This window comes from Cyprinus carpio, chromosome A5, assembly GCF_018340385.1.
Source record: "Cyprinus carpio isolate SPL01 chromosome A5, ASM1834038v1, whole genome shotgun sequence".
NCBI classification, from domain to species: Eukaryota; Metazoa; Chordata; class Actinopteri; order Cypriniformes; family Cyprinidae; genus Cyprinus; species Cyprinus carpio.
Genome location: NC_056576.1, coordinates 17,745,819 through 17,768,678, shown reverse-complemented (window position 1 = coordinate 17,768,678; position 22,860 = coordinate 17,745,819). Strand labels below are relative to the sequence as shown.

General features: G+C 36.9%; 2 protein-coding genes across 3 annotated transcripts; one reads left to right on the top strand and one right to left on the bottom strand.

The window, feature by feature from the left end:
* Positions 1-15: 15 nt before the first annotated feature.
* Positions 16-8,700, bottom strand: LOC109081798 (ubiquitin-conjugating enzyme E2 G1-like). Its single transcript, XM_042756079.1, has 6 exons — positions 8,486-8,700; positions 6,139-6,241; positions 3,691-3,788; positions 3,104-3,282; positions 2,789-2,912; positions 16-1,521 (listed from the first exon to the last, which is right to left on the bottom strand). The coding sequence occupies exons 1-5, from the start codon at positions 8,529-8,531 to the stop codon at positions 2,826-2,828; spliced, it is 513 nt and encodes a 170-aa protein (XP_042612013.1). The 5' UTR covers positions 8,532-8,700; the 3' UTR covers positions 16-1,521; positions 2,789-2,825.
* Positions 8,701-12,210: 3,510 nt separating this feature from the next.
* LOC109084362 (protein spinster homolog 3-like) lies at positions 12,211-22,189 on the top strand. Of its 2 annotated transcripts, XM_042756050.1 has the most exons (13): positions 12,211-12,744; positions 14,615-14,861; positions 14,954-15,019; positions 15,963-16,099; positions 16,220-16,371; positions 17,192-17,258; positions 17,599-17,741; positions 18,263-18,415; positions 18,786-18,975; positions 19,560-19,625; positions 19,911-20,009; positions 20,222-20,393; positions 21,562-22,189. In XM_042756050.1, the coding sequence occupies exons 2-13, from the start codon at positions 14,657-14,659 to the stop codon at positions 21,603-21,605; spliced, it is 1,494 nt and encodes a 497-aa protein (XP_042611984.1). In that variant the 5' UTR covers positions 12,211-12,744; positions 14,615-14,656; the 3' UTR covers positions 21,606-22,189. The 2 variants fall into 2 exon arrangements, with proteins under 2 accessions (XP_042611984.1, XP_042611987.1); XM_042756053.1 differs by lacking the exon at positions 12,211-12,744 and having other exon boundaries at positions 14,788-14,861; positions 15,976-16,099.
* The last annotated feature ends 671 nt before the right edge of the window (positions 22,190-22,860 follow it).

Sequence of the window (22,860 nt, the reverse complement as noted above, 5' to 3'; positions counted from 1 at the left end):
AGCACACGAAACAAGTATTGGAAAAAAAATTATATTTTAGAAGAATTCACTAGAAGTGACAACTTCCATAACATGAAAAATATACATCGGTATTTTGTCTTTGTACATTAGGCAAAAGAACTGCAGTAGTCTGTCAGAGCCAGAATAAGATTAACCAGAGAATTAAAGATTGTTGGAGGAGAGAGAGTGGGATACAGGCATGCACACACACACACACACACACACACCTCTTAAACACATATACACACACACACCTCATCTGAAATCCCAGAAACTGTTTGCAAGAAATCTACATTTAAAGCATGGCTAAGAAACCTATCAAAGAAACCACAAAAAAGAAATGTCAAACAGCTAAAAAAAAAAAATCTGCTCTGATACAAGGGAAAATCTTTACTAGAATCATATAGCAATATCCAATTTTAATATGTCCGCATATAATGTGGGCAAAGCAGAGTTATTGCTACACCAAAATAATTCAGAATGCTGGTACGAGGATTATGAAAAATACCTCACATTCACACAAGCTTGAGAGGATGCTGAGCAGTTCTTAAACATGTTCCTCCCTTTAGCTCCTGTTTGATGCAGGACACATAACAAGCCAAGCGATTTAAACTGGAGGCACTTTTGAAAACAAAAGAGAACTTAAAACATGCAGAAAAAGGAAAAATCACATCTGATGGGTTTCCTTGCCATTGCCTCACCGCCTCAAATGGAGAAAACAAGAGAAAAGATGAGGACCTGACACTCGGAAAGCAGTCATCCTTTCAGCTGAAATAAGAGCACTTCCCTCCCCCACCCACCCCATTTAAAAACCAAATCAGTGAAATGACTTCATGAGCCCTAATTAATAAGAAAATGACCGTGCTTTACAGCTATTTTACCTGAAATGTCCCAATTAAGAAAGCCTTCCAACATGACGAGCATGCTTTGGATCCTAACGATAGCTTACCCCTGCCTTCCCCAACCTAAAACTGGATCCAGTTTGAGTGAGAAATGCCAAAGACGACATTTGTTCAAACTGACAAGCAGGTATGTGAGGCCACTTGCACCTGTAGCAGATCTGATGCACACTAGATGTGCGGCAGCAGAAGGGGGGAGAGTGGGAGATGAACTATAGTCTTCAAAAACTTTACATGATGTCACATTCTAACTACAGAACTGCTATTTTATTTGGTACTAAGTCTTGCTGGATGGATAGGAACAAGTTATTATATATTATCCGGTTTTTATGTCTGTGCTATGTACACATCTTTACAATCTCTTCCTGAAAAGTTGTATCAGTCCATAGACTTAAAAAAAAAAAAAAAAAAAAAAGGAAAACAAAAAAAGCGTAATTAAGTTTTTTTTTCTCTTTTTTGTTGGCACTTGCTTGGCGTGTTCTGTCAGCATCTGTGATGGCCTTATGTTCTATTGCAGCCTATTAATGCCAGTCTGTTACTGCCAACATTCAATGAAAACCAGTCCAGCAATAGGGTGGTAGAGTGCAAGAAAACAGTGCCATGTTGTTTCTCAACTGGAGACCTGTGAAAGACACAGACAGAGATATTAGATATATTTCAACAAATGTCAGAACATAATCAACCAAATGACAGACTAACAGACCTATAAACATACAAAGCCTCCAAAAGTTGAAGGCTAAAAAAGTGATACAGATTAGTGAATTCAATCTTTTGAAACTGATTTTAAACATACACTACTGTGTTTGGTGTCAGTATTAATTAAAAAAAAAAAAATTAATACTCTCATTTAGCAAGGATGCATTATCAAAAGTGACACTAAAGCGTATAAGGTTTCAAAATATTTTCATTTCAAATAAAAGTTTCTATTCAAAAAAAAAAAAAAATACAAAAAAAGTGCATCACAGTTTCCACAAAAATATTAAGCAGTTTCCAATATTGTTTAACAATGTTTTGTTAAACTGTTTTCAACCCTTATAATAATTTTTTTTTTTTTTTGACTACCAGCATATTAGAATGATCTCTGAATGATGGAGAGACTGGAGTAATGGCTGATTAAAATTAGTTTATGTATTTTTGATCAAATAAATGCAGCCTAGTTGAGCATAAGGGACATCTTTTCCTACCAACCCCAAACTGTATGTATACAGTATCAAAGAAAACTGCCACTGTGTAAATAAGAGGTAAACAGTGCAAACATTTCATAAGCCCTGAGAGTTCTATAGGGTCTATGGCTTACCTAAGACCGTCTAATCAGACTGTTACCTAACAATCTTTAGCACTGAACCTCTATTTTTAACAAGCCTCATGGACCTGCTCTAACAGGTTAGCTCACAACATTACTATAACAGAACTCTACTCAGACTGACAAAAGCTCTATTCTGAAGGGATCAGCCCCGTATGAGAAGGTGAGGCAATATAAGAATTGTGATTTTAATCCTGTATAATTTGTCAGTAATATTTTCCTGACTTTCTATGTGCTGTGGGTTCACACAGAGATAAATTTTAATGCATCATTTACCTTTTATTTAATAATAAAAAAAAAAAAACTACATGAAAAAAACACAGGTAAAAAGCAGCCAAGTGTAAATTAACATGCTAATAAAGAGCCTTCTACCCACATCCAGTCTGAACATGGACTACTGCTGCTGTTTCTCAAGAATAAATCCCCATTCATTCAGCTAAGGGGTAGCTTTAAAACCTGCAATAACAGTTCTTTGCAGTTTCTGTGCTTGTGAGTTATCAATCAATCAGTCAGTCAGTCAAGTTGAGGGAAAAAATGGTCACAAGACTTTAGCAGTAAAGTGAAATGGTAAAGTCCACTTGCTTACCCTGAAAATAGTGAAGCTACAAGCTGCTAGATGAATATCACTCGAAGGCAGTCTCTTGGCTCTTTCTTACACAGCGGGCAACTTTTCTTTTGAATTCACCATGTCTGTCTTCCCTCCACTCTTTCTGAAATATTAAATCGATAAAAATAAATGAATACAGGTAACAATAAAGGTTTTCAGATGAAATGTAATTTCTCTCATTTATGACTATGTTGCAAAGTACATGCACACGATGGACTGTGAAGCATATCTTAATCATTTTTTATTGATAAACAGTCAAGTTCAGTAAGCTCAACAAGTGAGAATTATACTTACTGCTGCATCAACGTTGGCAGGGGAATCTCCATTGGGGTCAGCTAGCATAGAGATGACGCTAATCATGATGGTCTCTACAGTGTGGATAGGAAGCCAGCGCTCTTCTGGTTTCTCATAGCCATATTTATCCTCCCCCGGTTCGTGCAATATCGAAATACAAACATCACCATTCTTGTCAACTGCAAACAATACAGAGAGAAGACATGAGATTTGATGTCAGTGATCTCAGAGCCTAACAGTTAACCACATTTTCTGTTGAATTTAATTTAATAGACCACCATAAATCATAAATATGGTGGCTGAAAGCATTATTAAATTACCACTATAAATGGCTAACAATAGCACACAAGCTGAATTCACAATGCTAGGTGTTGGTGCAAGTCCAAGAGAGCTGCATTATCAATTCCAGAAAAATTACTGAGCGCTGCTTAGAATCATGGATGTTTAAATTCTGTGGAAATCTACAAACAAACAAAACAAAAAAAGCTTCAACTGAAAATCATTTTTTACAAACATGGTTGATGAATACTGATATGAAGAAAAAAAAAAAAATTGTAAAAGACCCAGTGGGATGAACCCATACTTACCATTTGGATGCCATATTTCTGTTATGAACTTCATTTTAGGAGGCCTGAGAGGATAGTCTTTGGGAAACGTAAGATGGGCTTTAAAGACACCACCCTCACTATAAACAGAAAAAACATAGCAGGCTTAAAGTGTTATTCAGCAGCAATATTGTGGCAGTACATTCTTTGGACACAGTGTATTAAAATGTTTTGCATATACAGTGGGTATAGAAAAGAATCACACCCCTTTAAAATAAGCCCTTTTTTTTGCTTTGCAGCCTGAAATGAAGAAAGACTCAGTTTTGTGTTTTATCCAGCTGTATTTACTCAGTGCAACTTATAACATCCAAGTAAAAGATACAACAAAAAAGAATCACTCCCTCCTAAAACTGACTTGTAAACTCAACCAGTTGTAGCTTATCACCTTTTCAATGGTACACAAAGCCATTCAACTTTCAACTGTGATCATTTTGGTTAGCTCAGCTTAAAAAAAAGAGCTTTCCTGAAGCATTTCAGTCCTTTGTAGTGCAACTGAAGCAAACAATCAACAATGGGTGGCAAAGCTGTCAAAAGATCTCGGGGATAAAGTTGTGGACAGGCACAAGTCAGGAGATGGATACAAAAAATAATAATAGATTTTTTTTAAAGGCTTTATCAATGTCTAGAAGCACAGTGAAGTCTATTATTAAGAAGTGGAAGGTATTTGGTACAACACAGACCCTCCCTGGATCAGGACGTCTCTCCAAACTGGATGAAAGAGCAGGAGGAAACTGATCAGAGAGGTGACCAAGAGGCCTACAGCAACTCTGAAGCAGTTGCAGGAATTTATGACAAAGATTGGTCATTGTGTGCATGTGACCACAATATCACAAATTCTCCACAAATGTGACTTGTATAGGAGGGTTGAATGAAAAAAAAAAACACCCCTCAAGAATGGCATATGCAGTCACGACTGAGCTTGCCAAAACGCACCTTGAAGATTCCTAAGCAGATGAGACTAAAATTGAATTATTTGGCCTCAACACCAAACGATATGTCTGGCGCAGTGCTTCCCACAGGTTTGACATACACTGGCGGTGGTAGCCAGGTGGAAAATCCTATTACCCACGGCACAAAAATGGTCTACTACATGTGACAAATAACAAATAATGTGTGATTTTTAACAATATTTTTTTATTTATTGAAATTCATTTTAATTACAAAAGCTACTATTACATTTAATTACATACTCAAACTATGCATTATTATGCATCGTAAATTATGTAAATTTACAGCATTTAAATGGTAGAGTTCTCCTTGCCTTGTCATATAGTGTCTCTAATGGGAATGGGACACAGATTTTACTGATATTAGTAAAATCTATATAATGAATGTGTGTCAAATAATGTTCTTTGACTTATGTTCTTGTGGGGAAGCATCCCAGCCAGAAACTACAATAGTTTACTATGAATTAAATGGAAACTTGGTCATCTGCTCTATATTGTGTAACCAAAATACCAATAATGGCCAGAATTTTTTTTATATATATAAAATGGCATGTGACTTAATTATAAACAAGCCTGTAATACACCAGGATTCTTATTTTGAAATGTCTATACTATATTTTATCCTTCAGATAAGAGATAAAATATGAATTCTTACAACCGTCTAAAACATTATATAAAGGTCTTTAAATAGACATTGTCATAATCAGTGTTGGGCAGTAACTAGTTACTGTAATAATATTACTTTTTGCAGTAACTAGAAGTGTAATTACTAATAAGCTTTCAGTAATAATATTACAGCTACCATTCCTAAAACAGCTTGTTACTTCGTTATCTTTGATGCCTCAACCCTTACTGACTTGAAATCCAACAAACCAATAATTCCTAGATTTATTTTCATAATTTTCGCAACTCACACAGGCACATGAAGTCACCAGTGCATCAGACAAGCTTGGAATATGGAAAAGCTTACATTCAGGGGATGGAAATATTGCCATTACGCTGATTTTGTCATGAGAAAAGCTGATCTGAACACAGATGTGCAAGTTGTGGCATTACATTACTCTGGCATTACATGGCTTGTTTACCCTCTGATCCCAATATAAATTATATTACTAGAATTAAAAATCTTATGAACTTACGTGATTTCTTTTGATAAAATAATTCATGAAATATAATCATATTTGGGTAACAGAGAAATTATAAAGATGATATTTTGAAAAGTGTTAGTATCCGAACAGTTGATGGGCACTATAGACTTCCATAGTACTTCATTGACTACTATGGAAGTCAATGGTGCCCATCAACAATTTTTCAAAATATCTATTGTGTTCAACAGAAGAAAGAAACCCAAAGGTTTGGAACAAGTGGAGGATGAGTAAATGACTACAGAATTTTCATTCTGGAAGTGAACTACTCCTTTAATTCATCCTTTAAGTAAGTAATTATGTGACATGGCATTTAATAAGACATCAAAAAGACTTACAAGAGTGTATCAGGAGGACCGATTATTAGCACTTCCCATCTGTAGAGGTCATTATCATCTATCAAACCGGCTGAGAAACCTTCCACAGGATTTTTATTCAGTTCTGTCAGGAAAATAGGACATGAAGATACTGATTAGCCATTTTATATGACAAAGGGAAAAGCAAATGTGGCATGTCAGGTCAAAAGGGGCATTTGTGGTTTCACATGGGTGTTGACAGAATGGCCTACAACCATGGTTGCAAAACCAAAACTCTTTTCACATCTGAGCAGCATTTCAGACAAGAAATGACCAATTTGCCTTTTTATTATCAGATCAACCAACTGAGTCTGAAGCCAAAGAGCATCGGCCTATTTGTGCCTCTAGACTAAGACACTCTGTCTGAACTTCTGTGTTCTTACAAGAGAGAGCAAAACAAAATGACTGGACCACCTTCAGTCATATAGATAGATATGTCACTTTTATGAGCACGTGAATCACTACGACAGTCTGGTATTCTTACTGAGCTCCTCTACTCTGTGACACAGCAGGCCAAGACACAGTCTTTCACTGCAGTCTGACTCTTAATAATTGACTCAATTCAAAATCACATTTACAACAAACCTAGTCTCGATGTTATAGCACTGATTCATGTTTTCATTGCATAGAAACACCATACAATTACTCTTATGGGCCGCTCACACCAAAGAAAACAACTGTAACGTTTTAACAAACATTGCAATTCTATTAGGATAAGTCCACACCACAACTACAACGACACAGAAACAATATCACTGGAATTACTTTCAGAACATTTTTTCCAGCTGATGAATGATAAAAGCATTGACAACCAATCAGAATCCACCCGTCTTATGTAGAGCAGCAGATGGCATAACTGCAGTGTGCGCTTGTAATACACAAAACGTTATTATGGACACTAATATAGTAATCTTGATAGTTATGGTTCTTGTTGTGAATAGGCCTTCAATTCCAACACGTGAAGTTAAAATCTCACAGGCTCTGCCCACATTTTCCTGGCCCGTATCTTTACAATCCTGCATAATGGATGTTGTGATGCTTTTGTTCCCTCAGAGAGTTCACTGAGTTTAGAACAAGGCCGATGGGTTCACCATGCTGGTCCTGCAGAAAGGAGACAACCAAAACAGCCCTGATTCCCTGAAACTGTCAATCAGCCACAAGGCCACCTCAGAACCTGACGCCATGACAGGCCCAGGGTGCCGCTCACCCTGCCGACCCTTGGAAAGAAACAGGCGAGTTGCCTCCATGCGTGTGTAAGAGGAGTAATTTGGGGGGATGTGGCTGCTTGAGTTGTCTATGGCCCAATCAGACAGCTGTCATAAACCTAATCATTTTTAAACATGCCGTGATATGTACATCAGGTTTAAATCAAGAACTCAGTAATCTGCTTGACAACAAATTCACTTCACTGGCTGCACTGCGCAAATGGGGCCCAGTGAAGAAATCCTCCTCTGGCTTGAGCTGAGTAAAGCTGATACTCACGGATCATGTTGCTCAGTGTGTACTGGACAATGAAAATGAGAAACGAACTAATAATAGCATATTTCGTATACTAGCGAAAAATAAATAAATAAATAAATAAAGAGAGAGAGAGAGAGACTTTGGTGTTATACGCGTATATACATATATTACGACAATATAGTTGCTGGACTTGGGGGGGGGGGGTCTCTAATTCTCGCTGTACCGGTGTGCTGGTGTTCACACAGCAGCCATCAATTTGTTAGCTTAGCCTGTTAGCCAGCCTAGAAAAACAAAGGGATTTGATCACCCCGCTGCGGGTACATGCCAAACAATGTACGCCTTAGAAATATCACATTTGAGCCTTGTGATAACACTTTTGGTTTGACGTATCACGATAAGATGGTGAACACAAACGGAGCCAATGACAGAGTTTCTCTGCGGTAATGAACGGCTTGTGCGCCTGTGTGAATTCGTCCGGACACAGATGTCAAAACACGGGCTAGCCGACTGCGAACGGCCCCGCTGGTGTGATACGGACGAAACTGCCTGACATTTAAACATTTACGTCAACAAACTGAATAAAATAAAATGTACGCCTTATGTTATTTTTATTTACATCTTAACGTCTTTTATATTCATATTCAATCATTTGTTGTACCAAAAACAGCATTTAAAAATAACAAAAGAAAGCAAGAGTTAGCTTTTAGCCGGATATTTTAGCTGCTAACGAATGCTTTAAGATAAATACAGCGCTCGTTAGCAGCTAAAGTAGCGGCTAACGGCTAACACCTCAGTCTCGACTGCATTGGCAAGCTAAATGTTCACCGGTTCGTTAGCATGGGTTTGCCAACAGCCTTAGAAAAATTACCTGCTAGCTGTCTCCTGAGTAACAGTGCTGACTGGGGCTCCGTCATGGTTTAATAAGTTATATTCTATGTCGACAGGTCGTTCACTTCGCTAAGGAGAAAATATGTTTGAATTTGCCTGCTCGTCTTTCCGTCTCTGCTCTAGTCCGTTCTACTCAACATTCTGATCCGGTGTGCGCATGCGCTCTGCTCTCAGTGAGGCAGCGAGGAGAGAGCGCCCCAGGAATACTTTTATGGGCGGAGGATTCGCGCTTGTCTCCAACACATACACTTATTAGTTATAACAAACAGCAATGGCTTTGACTGCGACATTTTGGGAATTATGTTTGCACTCCATTGTCGTTGCTGAGTCAACAACAACATTTAAAGCTGTAATTAGTTTGTTTACGCATTTAATTGTGTTACTCATCCACTAGGTGACAGTAAAGAGTAATAAATCTAGTTTAATGTCTTAATTCGACATTTCTTGTAGGCATGATGCAGGCCTACTAAGTTACATTTACTACAAATTACAAGATGTTTTGAATAGTGACTGTTTGTTTCAGTTAGTTTTAATCTCGATGATGCTGAATTATTGATTGGCCTAAATGTACATTTCCAAAACCCACCGTGCTTTATTATAAAGGTAAACCGCATCGCTGAGTTATAATTCACACCACAACCTTTTTTATTTTTTTTATTTTTTTTAACTTTTTTTCTTGACATCAGTTAATCATTAATTGAAATCAGCAATACAGGAAAGATGTGGTGACAGGTCACTGTGGTCACTGTACACAAACGCATGTGATGACTGTCAGTTAGTGTATTAGAGAACACAGAGGCCAGTATTGTGTTACTTATGGAACAAATGTATATACAGTGGCTTTTTTTAGAGAAGTTGTTACGCAGATTATTTCCCAAGAATGACAAAGTTATGCATTATCTGGACAGCAGAATATGACATCTTAAATTTCACAATTTAGCAAGAAACCTAACGAAACCTTGTGAAAAAAAAAAAAAAAAAAAAAAACAAGCTTGACAACAAAATGACAAATTATCAGGAGTCCAAGCAAAGATGAGACTGACCAGGGCTGGACTGGGACAAAAAATCTGCCCTGGCTTTTTTTTTTGGTCCAGGTGGCCCATCACCACTTCGATATATATATATACATACCAGTCAAAAGTTTTTGAACAGTAAGATTTTTAATGTTTTTTAAAGGGGTCATTTGATGCTGCTAAAAAGAGCATTATTTTGTGTATTTGGTGTAATGAAATGTGTTTATTACAGTTTACGGTTAAAAAAAACACATTATTTTCCACATACTGTACATTATTGTTTCTCCTCTATGCCCCGCCTTCTGAAACGCATATATACAAACAACACACAACTCTCTGAAAAGCTAGGTGTGCTGTGATTGGCCAGCTATCCAGCAAGTTGTGATTGGCCGGATGCCTCAAGCGTGTGACGGAAATGTTACACCTCTTAACATATTGTGATGCCTTGTCCGACCGGAGCGACGAGACATAAACATAAAACCCATTATAAACGTGATATAAACATGATTTCTAGTCGTGTCTTCTTTTGGAAGGCAAAAACAAAGTAGTTTCACTTTCTCAAAGAAACAGCATAAGTGTGCAGAGGCTGGAGGCCTAGAGTGAGCTGCGGCTGGCTTGAGTGAGCAGAGCCGGGCGGCTTGAGGCGGATTCTATGAAGGAGCGTATCTTGGTTTTGCAGCAACCACATGTGACGACCCCGGGCTGGACTCGTCCATGGTGAAAAGCAAATTCAGCTTGATGTATTTCCTCAGCAACCAGCACGGATCAGCTCCAGGCATGACGAAGCAGATATCGTGTTCTTTTGGAAGACCAAACAAAGCAGTTTCGCTTTCAAAGTGAAGCACACAGTGTCTATACAACATGGTGGCTGTGGCAACAACAATACTACAATGAGAATAAAAGGTACGCCTTCTTTCTTTGCGTGAACATCTGGACGGCATTACGCAAATCTTCCCACATACTGACGTAGACATGTGGGGACATGTTAGAACGAGCCGTTTCAGGGGGTGTGGACAAGTGTTAACTTTTATAAAGAATATCTATTTGGATTTGAGACTTTAGTCTTTTCAGCTTCACACATTTACATTTACATTTAGTCATTTAGCTCTTTTATCCAAAGCGACTTACAAATGAGGACAATGGAAGCAATCAAAATCAACAAAAGAGCAATGATATACAAGTGCTATAACAAGTCTCAGTTAGCTTAACGCAGTACACGTAGCAAGGGCTTTTAAATAATATAATAAATAAAAAGAACAGATAGAATAGAAAAAGAATAGAGCAAGCACGCAGCGGTTTCCTCCAGCGAAAATCTAGCCCCTTAACACATATGAACACATAGGCTACTTTAATTATACTTATTTAAATATACTTATTTTATACATACACTACTGTGCAAAAGTCTTAGGCACGTTAGTATTTTCACCCCAAAGATTGGTGTTCGGCCAGTTATTTACATCTTTTGCTGTTGTGACAGTAGAAAATATCAGTTTACATTTCCGAACATTAATTTTGCCAGTAATTTTAAAAATAATCTAGTGATATTTTTGAATGCACAAGCAGTCTGAAAACAGCCGGTGCTCCACATGGAGATCTGATCTCACCATCATCGAATCTGTCTGTGATTACATGAAGAAACAGATGAAACTGAGACAAACTGAATCCAGAAGAACTGTGGTCGTATCACCAAGACGCTTGAAGAAACCTTCCTGCAAAGCTACCTGAAAAAATTAGCTGATCATCAATCATAACTCCAAGGTTTCTGGCTGCTCAAAAAAACATTTATTATTATTATTATTAATATGTTGAAAACAGCTGAGTATAATTTTTTCAGGTTTTTTTTTTTTGATGAATAGAAAGTTATAAGAATTTTTTTTTGTAACATTATAAATGTCTTTATCGTAACTTTTGATCAGTTTAAAGCATCCTTGCTAAATAAAAATAGGCTATTAATTGCTATAATTTCCCCCAAAAAATATTATACTGACTCCAAGCTTTTGAAAAGTAGGCTAGCCTGTATGTATAATGTTAAAAAAGCTTTTTATTTCAGATAAATGCTGATCTTTGGATATTGGATCTGTCTTACTGTTCAATTTTTTTTGACTGTATTGTATGGACGTATGTATCAAACTCATATCACATCTTGTTTTGGATAAGAATAAAACGTCAGGTCCGAAAATATCGTGTCTTTTTAATTTAAATCTAGCTTTATTCGCATTGGCACATGGAAACCTCAACGAACACAAAATACCTGGCCAAAAAATCACGTTTTAACAAACCTATGTTTTATTAAAAAGTGTTTACGTATTCCACACTCATGGCGCGCGCACACATTAGGATGGGTTAGATGCCTGCCTCCGTTGCGAGTCTCATCAAGTAGTTTACCGATTCAGATACTCTCCACCTGCCTGATTCTTTGGCCTGCATCACTCACCGCAGGACAAGCCTGTTCTTGATAAAGCTGCTGTAAAAACGTGGGAAAAGCCCACGAGAAAGAAGTTGGGGTGATGCGATCTTTAGGCGGAGCAAAATACTTAATCGCTCCGTCTATAGCGCATTGTGATTGGATGTTTACACTGTCAATACAGGAGACAAACCAATAAAACACTGGACACTCAATGTCCGTGCGTGATGGTCCTCGGCAAAACAAAACAACAACAACAAAAAACACTTTATGTTGGCCCCTAGGTGCGTCGGCCCCCCGGGAAAATGTCCGGTATGCCCGATTACCAATCCAGCCCTGAGACTGACCCAAGATCTCTCACTGCCAAGATATCGCCAGTAAACATGATTATGGTTTATCTAGATTCATCTGTCTATGCAAGAGTATGAACTGTTTATTGTATAAAACAAGGGTCATAAACTTCAGTTAAACAACCAATACAAGATAAGGTTACATTAGTGTTTATTTTCTGGCAGCTTTGTTTGTCAGCCCTTTGTCCTGGTGTTCAGAACATTACTGTGAAACATAATGTCAAAAGCTCTGGCAGATCTGGCTAACAAACTGGTATGAAGTAGAAAGTATGAAGACAGCATGGAAATCTACTGGTTTGTGGTCTATATTGCGACACAAGGAGGAACTATTCTGCTGCGTGTGACCAGAGAAAGGGGGCAGGGCTCGATTCTAACTTGATAACCCTGCAGCCTGCTGTATCCACACAGGAATGCCTTTCTGTTTCTACAAGTGACATCTCAACAAACACAGCAAAAAGGAAACACTAAAAGTGTAAGTGACTTTTTACGTTTAAATAATTGAAACTGTCAAGGTTGAAATGATTTTCTAATGAAATGTTCCATCTGAATGATTGCACAAAAATGTTAACTCCTACCGAAATATAGCGTAATCTCAATTTGTAAAAGACTGGTTGCATTTTAGATTCAAAGCTGAACAATCATGTGGCATTGTCCTGCTGACCATGCAGTTAATCAACACAAAAGTGGCATTGCTGGCAGTCTGCTGAGGAAATGATACCCATTTGGAAGCATCATCTGTCCAGAGCATGTGAGCGGGGCGGAGTGGAGCGGTGTGATTCTGACTGGAGCGAGGAGCGGATTTTTTAAAAGTCGGAGCGTCGTGGTTTTCACTCGCTCCAAGAGCGCTCCACCACCGCTCCATCACGAGTAGCCTACAATTCATGCCAACAGCCCATAATATAACTGCATATTTAGCAAGAATTCACATGTTAAACATATTTAGCTAGATTTATAGATAAGGATCTCTCAAATCAGAAAGACTGTGAAGGGTTTGACGGCTATATGGACATGAGTGGGAAGTTATAGTTCGCAATGATGTTTGGTTCTTCTAGATAGGCCTACTGAATATTTTCAGTGAAAGCATGATTTAAACAAGTAGGCTACTACAACACTTATTCACACACAATCGCTCTCTCAATAATGTAGTATTCCATCAAATGTAATCTTACAGTGCTACTTCATCTGTATCCGATTTTGAATGAGCAGAAATCTGTAAGAAATGCATCGATCTGTAGGTAAAGCAACTGACGAAAACGTTTCATCACATACGCAATGTGCACCACAAAAATCAGAAATTATAGCCTACCTTGTAATGCTGACATATGTTAGGCTATTTGTCACGTGGTAGTAAAAAAGTTTGCACACTAGTGTTCCAATAAGCCACTTTGAAACTCTCCTGTTATTTTGTTTATATTTTAATATACGTTATGAACAGAAGTTAAACTATGGTATTTCAAACATACTGAAATAGCCTACTTTTGACGCGGAGTGGCGTTTCTGATTATCAGTGAACCCGGAGCGGAGCGCGGAGGGGAAGTTTTTGACGCTCCACTCCGCTCACATACTCTACTACCACTAAAATGAAGCTTAATCTGTTAAATCTTTCTTCATACACAATGCAACTTCTTAATATAACACAGTAAAACATATTAACAATCATTTCTACAAATAGCATCTAGCTTGTGGGTTGAGAGAGTAACAAGAAAGGTTTCTGTGTGCAACTTTGAGATAAGTTCCAGTCTACCTGCCATTCTCACAAAATGGTCTCATCTTCTGTAATACAGGATATATATATATATATATATAAAACTGTGGTTAGACTTCCTGAATATATATATATATTCAGGAAGTCTAACCACAGTTTTACTTTCACAAATTAAGTCAAACAAAATTGGTAATGACAAATAAGCAAAATGGCATCACTTTAAACAGGACTTAAAATGGTAGCATGCTAATAGGTTAGCATCACTGGGTAAGTCTAAACATCTTCTAGACATCAACTTCAGACATTTGTTTCCACATCATTTGCACAAAATACAAGAGTCATTTTTTCCAATCCAGCAAAACAAATTATTTGATTTAAAATACCGTTGAGTGTTTATCTCGATATAAAGCATTTGTCACTAGCTGTTTTCAGTCATTTTGACTAAACTCCAGACCTGTGCTTTTCTTCGTTGCTGTGGTTACTTAAAATTGTGCAGTGTCCTGGTATCACATGAAATCCACGTGAGGTTATTGCCACAGTTCATAAAGCACTCATCGATGCAAGAGGGCTTGAAAATCACAATGTTTTGGCACTTTACTATCTGTCAAGTGCTTACAAGTCATTGTTCTTTTTATAGAAGCAAAAAAGTCATTCTGCATTCATAGAGACAGTGGGCATCATGACCTCCAACCAACCCAGACCAAGAACCCGCCTGAGCCTCCGCTCAAACTCTGTACATTATGACTCCTTGAGCACTGAGCAACCAGACAGTGATACACCCTTCATGCGAACAAACCCCATCTCTCAGAAACGCTCCTACATCGCAGTGGCAGTGCTCTGCTATATCAATCTCCTCAACTATATGGACCGTTATACTATAGCAGGTGAGCACACTCTCATCAAAGCCAAATCAAGTGGGACGGTTCACAGAAAATCACTATAAAAAGAGACAGACATTGTTCTGGTTCTATTCCAGGTGTGCTGCTTAGCATCCAGAATTACTTTGGAATCCCTGACAGCACATCTGGCCTCCTACAGACAGGTATCAGTTTGAGTTTGTAGTACATTGCACTGACCATACAGTAAACAGGAAGAGAACATTGCAGAACTGGATTTTACAAGAGTACTTCCTTGTTGGAGATGAACTTATAGGTTTTTTTCTGTCATTTTAGTAACAAGCCCAACATTACGTAAAAAACAAGTAGATTTGTTAAAACTTGTATGTGTAAATGAGGCAATCGGTCTTGTAGCATGCATTACTTGAAAGAGCTAATAAGTGTTTATCATCTAATCTAACACTGATTTGGTTTGAAGTTTCATGCGCTTAACTCTAAACTGCAAGTTGGTTGACTGTTCTACTTACTGATAGTCATTAAAATAATACATAGTTTGTTACATGAATTTGCATAATCCATAAATGACACTATGTTACACAGCATCATGTTTTATAGCTATTGTTGTGAAATCTAATGACATATAAGTAGAAAAATTAATTGACATATAAGTAGAAAAGTATATAAGTAGAACATTTTCAGCAGGGATGCATTAAATTATTCACAAAAGTGACAGAAAAGAAAAGCATTTTAAAACCTTTTTATTAATCAAAGTATCCTGGTAAAAAATAGAAAATAAAAAACAAAGTCATAGTTTCCACAAAAAAAGTATTAAGCAGCACAAGTGTTTGATAATAATAAAAAATGTTTCTTGAGCATCAAATCAGCATATATAAATGATTTCTGAACTGTAACTGAAGACTGGAGTAATGGTTGATGAAAATTCAGCTTTGCCATCACAGGAATAAATTACATGTTTAAATATATTCAATTACATTTTAAAATATAATAATATTTACTTATAAAAAATTAGTGATAACCTTGATAAGCATAAAGAGAGGTCTTTCAAAAACATAAAAAAAAATCTTCCAGCTCCAAACCTCTGAACTGTAGTGTATCTTTGCCATCAGCCATGTATTAACATATTTACAGTTTTTATCTGTAGCTTTATGTTCTTGGCGCCAATTTTTGGTTACCTCGGAGATCGCTATAACAGGAAGATTATCATGATCGCTGGGATGATTGTGTGGATCATCACAACACTAGGGAGCTCTTTTGTCAAAAAATCGGTACAGTTTAAAGTCCTTATGGGAAATTTTGGATTTTTTTTTATCTTTATCTAAATTCTAAGAGCAGAATTTAATTTTGTTGTTTAATTTTGTTTTTTTTTGTCTTTACTCTTATCACAGGACTTCTGGGTTCTGGTCCTGACAAGGGCCTTGGTTGGGACAGGAGAGGCCAGTTACTCCACCATAGCACCTACTATCATTGGTGACTTGTTCACTGGCACCAAGAGAACGCTCATGATCTCCTTCTTCTACATCTTCATACCGGTTGGAAGGTGAAGGCCTTACTGCCAAAAGACGTACAGACTTATACAGACTTTTCACTATTTGTATGACTCTTTTCTGTGTTTGTGTGTTCCAAACAGACTGTGAGTCTGTCCTTTAGTGGTGAGGACTTTTCAATAAAATTTTTCTGCAGGTTACATCGACAAATTAACGTCTTTATGAGTGTGTCATTGACTCATTTAGTCAAACCATTTATTCGAAAACTCTGATTCATTTAGGAATGAAACAAGTGTTTCACTGAGTCATTTACTTAACTGATTTGTTCAAAATACTGTTGATCTGAGATGTGGAAAGATAATTCTGTAGGGTTTGTTTGGAACAATTTTTTTTTTGTGCCATGGCAAAACTGTGTCAGTTTAGAGGAGCGTTCACGCCATATGGGAGTTCCCGTAATTACGAGATTCCAACTTGTATAAAGCATTCACATTCTTGTAGAACTTGTAATTACAGCTTGTGAACTTAGAATTTTCGACTTGTACCATGTGACTGCTGTACCACCTGACCACCGCAGGCTCTGTTTAGGTATTGATAGTGTTGCCATAGAAAAGCATAATTCTGAGTCTGAGGATGTGAACAGCTCTGAGTAGAACGTCACGTGCTGTCATCTCAAAATTACGGTTATTACGATATGGCGTGAACGCAGCATAGCTTACTAATATTAGCCTGTTTCTTGAACTGTTGTGTAAAATCACAATCACAGCTCTTGCTTATGTGCTATTGTATACAACGTTTTCTACATATTGGTCAGACTTTTTTTAAATCTTTTTTTACTCTTTCTGACTGTATGTGTTCCTTTAAATCTTCATTCAGTGGTCTTGGATACATTCTGGGGGCAACTATAGCTAATGCAACAGGGGACTGGCGTTGGGCCCTGAGGGTAAGGGAATATATATTTTATAAGTATATATACTAAAACATTGTTCTTAAACAAGGGGTTCACCGCAGTATTGCAGAGGGTCTAGCAATTATTGGATCCCAAACATCAAAGAATGAAATATATTAAATACAATTTTAAGTTTTAAGTTGACTGAAAAACCAAAGCTGAAGATGCTAAAATTATTCATTTAATCATTGAAGTAAAATTAAAATGTCATTCACAAGATTCTGTACATCATTAATGATTATTTTAATGGATTTGCAATGTAAGCATATAATCAAGACAATTACCTTCCATATTTATAAAAGAAAAGTGAGGTGATTGTTTGGTTCTGATGTAGTTCAGTCCAGCTCTAGGAGGCCTGGGTCTGCTGCTACTGGTGTTTCTGATTCCTGATCCTCCTCGTGGAGCCTCTGAAAACAAAGGAGGAGCAACCATGGAAAGGACCACTTATATTGAGGACGTGAAGTACCTCCTGAAGAAGTAAGTCATTGTAGAGATTTAAGTTACATTAACTGTACATATCATTCAATCTGGCATGTGCTCATAACTTTTGTCATGGTTGTAGTTTCCTATGCTCTAGGGCAGAGGTCAACTTGTGGGCACAGGGTGACTTAAAATTATATATATATATATATATATATATATATATATATATATATATATTTATATATATATATATATAAACTAACTGTATAAACTAAATGTCTTTTTTCAAACATACATAATGTAATTGAGGTTAATTGAAGATACCAATTCTCCCAGTTTCTGTTAATTTAATTAAATAGGAAACAAGCAGTGCTGTCACAATTTTAGCAGAAATACCATAATTTTAGCAGAAATACCAGAGGAAATATCCAATATGGGGATAATATTGTGTTGGACAAAGTGGTCCCTTTGGATCAAAAAGTTAGAGAACGACTGCTCTTTGGGATTTCAAGTACAGATAGTTCCTAAGCAAATATGTCTATTTATTGTGTTTTGGATCTGTGCCTCCTTTTCAGTCGGAGTTTTGTCTGGTCGTCTCTTGGAGTGACTGCTATGGCTTTTGTCACAGGGGCTCTGGCCTTCTGGACCCCCACCTTCCTGTCTCGTGCACAGGTTACACAGGGTCTCAGACCACCGTGCAAAGAAGAGCCCTGTAACCCATTAGACAGGTACAGCATGTCTCTTGCCTTTTGACTTTATATAATTGGACAGGTCCTAGACGAAAGCATGCAGCAAGGTTAACAGTAGACTAGTAAATGTGAGATTAGCCAAAGACTGGTTAAACAGCAGAGTGATAGTGTTCATATCAGCTTGATCCTTGGTTAGATGCAGCTGTTTTTGCTCTTGCAATCCTGTCAGTGTATCTGTTTATTATGTTTCTCAGTGATTTCTACCTTCAAACTGAGCTAATCTGCTTATAGAGTGTGTTTATGAGCTTGATTAGTCAGACTGGTCTGGTAGGTTCGGTGAGGGAAAAAACAGAGAATCTGAGTCTGAAATTGAATATCATCACACTGTTTCTTCTTTCTCTTGTGAAAGTTACATCTTTGGAGCAATCACAGTGGTGACGGGGATTGTGGGAGTGTTTCTGGGCACCTACATATCAAAGCAGCTGAGAGACAGACTGCCCAACGCAGATCCTCTCATATGTGCTGTTGGCATGCTCAGTTCCTCCCCCTGCTTTTTTATTGCCATCATCCTGGCGGCCACCAGCATCCCGGCCACATACGTAAGCAAAGATCATCCATGTTCCTGCAGTAGGCTGGATTAGTTTGTGTATTTGCATTAATATTAAAGAAATATTTTACCCAAAAATTTTAATTCAAACCTGTATGACTGACATTCTTCTGTGGAAAGCAAGAAGTTAATTTGAATGTTTCAACTGTTTTTGTGCAATGAAAATCAATGGGTTTTAAAACAACACTGAACCCTACTGACTTAAACCAAATGCTCTCTCTCTCTCTCTCTCTCTCTCTCTCTCTCTCTCTCTCTCACACACACACACACACACACACACACACACGCACACACACACGCATCCAAAAGAGGAAGAAGAGTGAAGTCATACAGGTTTGAAAGGTCATGAGGTGATTAAGTGAAGACAGAATGTTCATTTTTGGGTGAACTGTTCTTTTAAAGTAATATACTTCTTTAACTGACCTAAACTTAAACAATGTACTTTGTCACATGCATTGAATATTTACAGTATAACGCAGATTATTTGCTGTTATAGCACAATGTGACCAGCAGGGTGCGATATGGTCTCTATATATATATATTAGTCTCTGTTTTGAATTTTGTGCCATATTACAGACATTCATTGCTATTGGAGAGACTTTGCTGTCGCTCAACTGGGCTATTCTGGCGGACATTCTGCTGGTGAGAGGTTTACGCTTCTCAATACAACATAAAAAGTGCTGAAATGAAACACAGTCTCTTAAATTAGCAAACGCTTACAAGCATGTGGAGACCTGCTAAGTGATTCAATAAAGCTAATGGTATAAAATTAAAAACTATTAAATACCATTATGCTAAAGAACTTTAGAAACGTTGAGAACACTGGTGTACTAATTGTTCTTTATTTTCAAGTGTGTGATTATTATATTACTACTGCTGAAGGATGTTGTTTATAAAAGACATCTTTTAACTCTTATTCTTTTTTAGTATGTTGTTGTGCCTACTAGAAGAGCGACAGCTGAAGCCTTACAGATTATGGTCTGTCATCTCCTTGGAGATGCAGGAAGTCCATACCTTATTGGTGCGGTAAGCATATTTTTATCCACAGTACTTTCATATAAAATAGAAGTGGGGTCAAAGGCTATGCTGTCACTAACCAGTAGTGCTTTGGAACACATGACACTACTGGATACAAAATTGCACCTTGTGAAACAGCAATGGTCTTGGCATAGTTACATTTTTTCACAGTGTAATTTAAAAGACAAAAGGACTGTTATCTTTTTGTGTGTTTTGTTCAGATCTCAGATGCTCTGCTCAAGTATGATCAAGAATCTCCCCACTGGGATTTCCGTAGACTGGAATATAGCATACTTTTGTGCCCCATAATTGGAATTCTGGGAGGCGTGTTTTTTTTTATGACCTCTCTGTATATCAAAGAGGACAGGAAAGCAGCAGAACTGCTCAATTCAGGTAATAACGTGCTATTGTAATTACAATCTGTCCAAACTTCTTGGGGCCTTATGATAATACTTGTATGTTCTTGGACATGATCAACTGGTTTGATGTTATGTAAGTTTAAAAAATATAAAGCATTTAATGAATGCACAGCACAAATCTAGTAGTCAGCAGATTTGAAAAAAAAAAACACAATTACAATATTAAATATAAAGGACATTAACTTTAACATAGCAATTCATTGTCAATGATTAACTGTTGACAACAAAATCATTAAATGATTAAATCAGTAAAAAGTTGACTTAAATGTGAAATTTTAAGTAAGTTTGCAAGCTTTGCTGTTGCCATTGTATGTTTATTCTAAACACGTCTTATGACCTTTATGAGCTTACACATTGGCACAGATAATATCGTCTGCTAGCTAGTTACAAAGTATAAAAGATTACACTGAGACCAAATCTGTGGCGCAACATATGATGCATTTTTTACACAGAGCTCAAAGTTAATGTCTATGACAGAAATGTGTGCATATGTAATAAAAATATCTTATAAATTTGTGCATTTTTTTATTTATTTAAGAAATTAAACTAGAAATTAATACTTTTTAAGAAATTAATTGAGACTTTTATTAATCCAGCTTAAAAATTCAGCTTTGACATCACCGGAATAAATCACATTTTAAAATACATTACAATAGAAAACAATATCCAGGCAATATGTAATACATTTAAATTGTAATATATTGCTGTTTTTACTGTATATTGATCAAATAAATGCAGCCTTGGTGAGCGTAAGAGACATATTTTAAAAATATTTACAAAATCAATAAAATATATTTATAAATAGTTCAAATATCTATAAAGAGAGATAAAACAGTGAACTGGTATAAGTGAGATTAGCCAGAGATTTGTTAAACACTAGTGGCTTCCTCTGTGTTCATATTTGCTGATTCTTTGTTTAGAAATTAGATAGAACAGAAGATACTGTTTACTGCAGCTCTTTCTGTACTTGTCAATATTTCTGATTTATTGAGGGCCGAAAATCTAATAATATTACAGTCCAAAGGACCCATTTTGAAATGTGAAAGGGTGTCAAGAATGCAATCTTGGAGCCGGTTTTGGGTGTTACTACATAAATGCATATATTTGAATAATTTTCTTCCTTTCTGTCTTCTTCAATTCAGGACAAGCTCCTGATCCACTAGAGACAACTACAGAGTCAGTGTGACCTTTTAAACACCAACCAAGACCTCAGATGAGCTTTGCTGCATCAAACAGACACTTGTGAATGAATTAGATGAGACATGGATTAATGGACAGATTTTTAGAATTTTTGAGTATACATTTCTTACTAACATTTTTCATTTTTCAAATCTTACTAACATTTTTCAGTTAGTGATGCCTTACACTTGTGACTTATCATTGTCTTGAACATTTTCCATATGGTAAAATAAACTGCCTCTATGATTTTTTAGATATATTTTTGTAATTTGTACACATTTATGTTTTTAAAAAAGTTATTTGGAGCTTTCGTCCTGCTTTCTTCTCTCGGCAGCTGCGCACTACTAATTAGAACCTCAGGGGAACAAGGGGGAGAACATCCCCTTCTGGACTGAAAAAACCTTGAAAAACTGTATTTATCAAATTAGTCCCCCGGTGTACAGACTGAGACCGGAAATGTGTAGCAAATGAACAGGCTATTTAAATTATAAAAAAGTCATTATTATTTGTATTGTACTGTTTTATTTTATCGTATTGTTTATCATTCCTTTTTTGTACAAAAAGCATTTGAATAAATGCATATGCTTTTTATTTTCATGGTTTGCCTGCAATATAATTTCCATATACATATACAGTCATGGCCAAAAGTTTGGGCAGTGACATAAATTTTTTTGTTTTGCAAAGTCTGCTGCTTAAGCTGTTGTGGTGTTCATTCACATTGTTTCTAGATTAGAGTGATCAGATGCATTTTAAATAATTGCTAAATGCTTCATTGGCCAAAAAATTTACTTTTCACAAAAAAAAAAAAAAAAAAGCATTTTTTTGATCCTGACATCATTCTAAATAGATTGTAAGAGCAGACTGATTGCTATAAAAGGAGGGAAGAAGCACTTCCACTCATTGAGTTCTTGTTAGCAATGGTTACCTCCAAAGAAACACGTGCAGCTATCCTCGCTTTGCATCAAAATGGCCTCACATGCAAGGAAATCGCTACAAAGAATCTTGCACCTGAAAGAACCATTTACCGGATCATCAAGAACTTCAAGGAGAGAGGTTTGACTATAGTGAAGAAGTCTTTAGGATGTCCAAGAGTGTCCAGCAAGCACCAGGACCTTCTCCTCCTGAGGAGTAAGCTATGGAATCGTGTCACCAGCAGTGCAGAGCTTGCTAAGGAATGGCAGCAGGTTGGTGTGAGAGCATCTGCACGCACAGTGAGGCCAAGACTTTTGGACAACAGCCTGCTGTAAGGAAGGGCAGCAAAG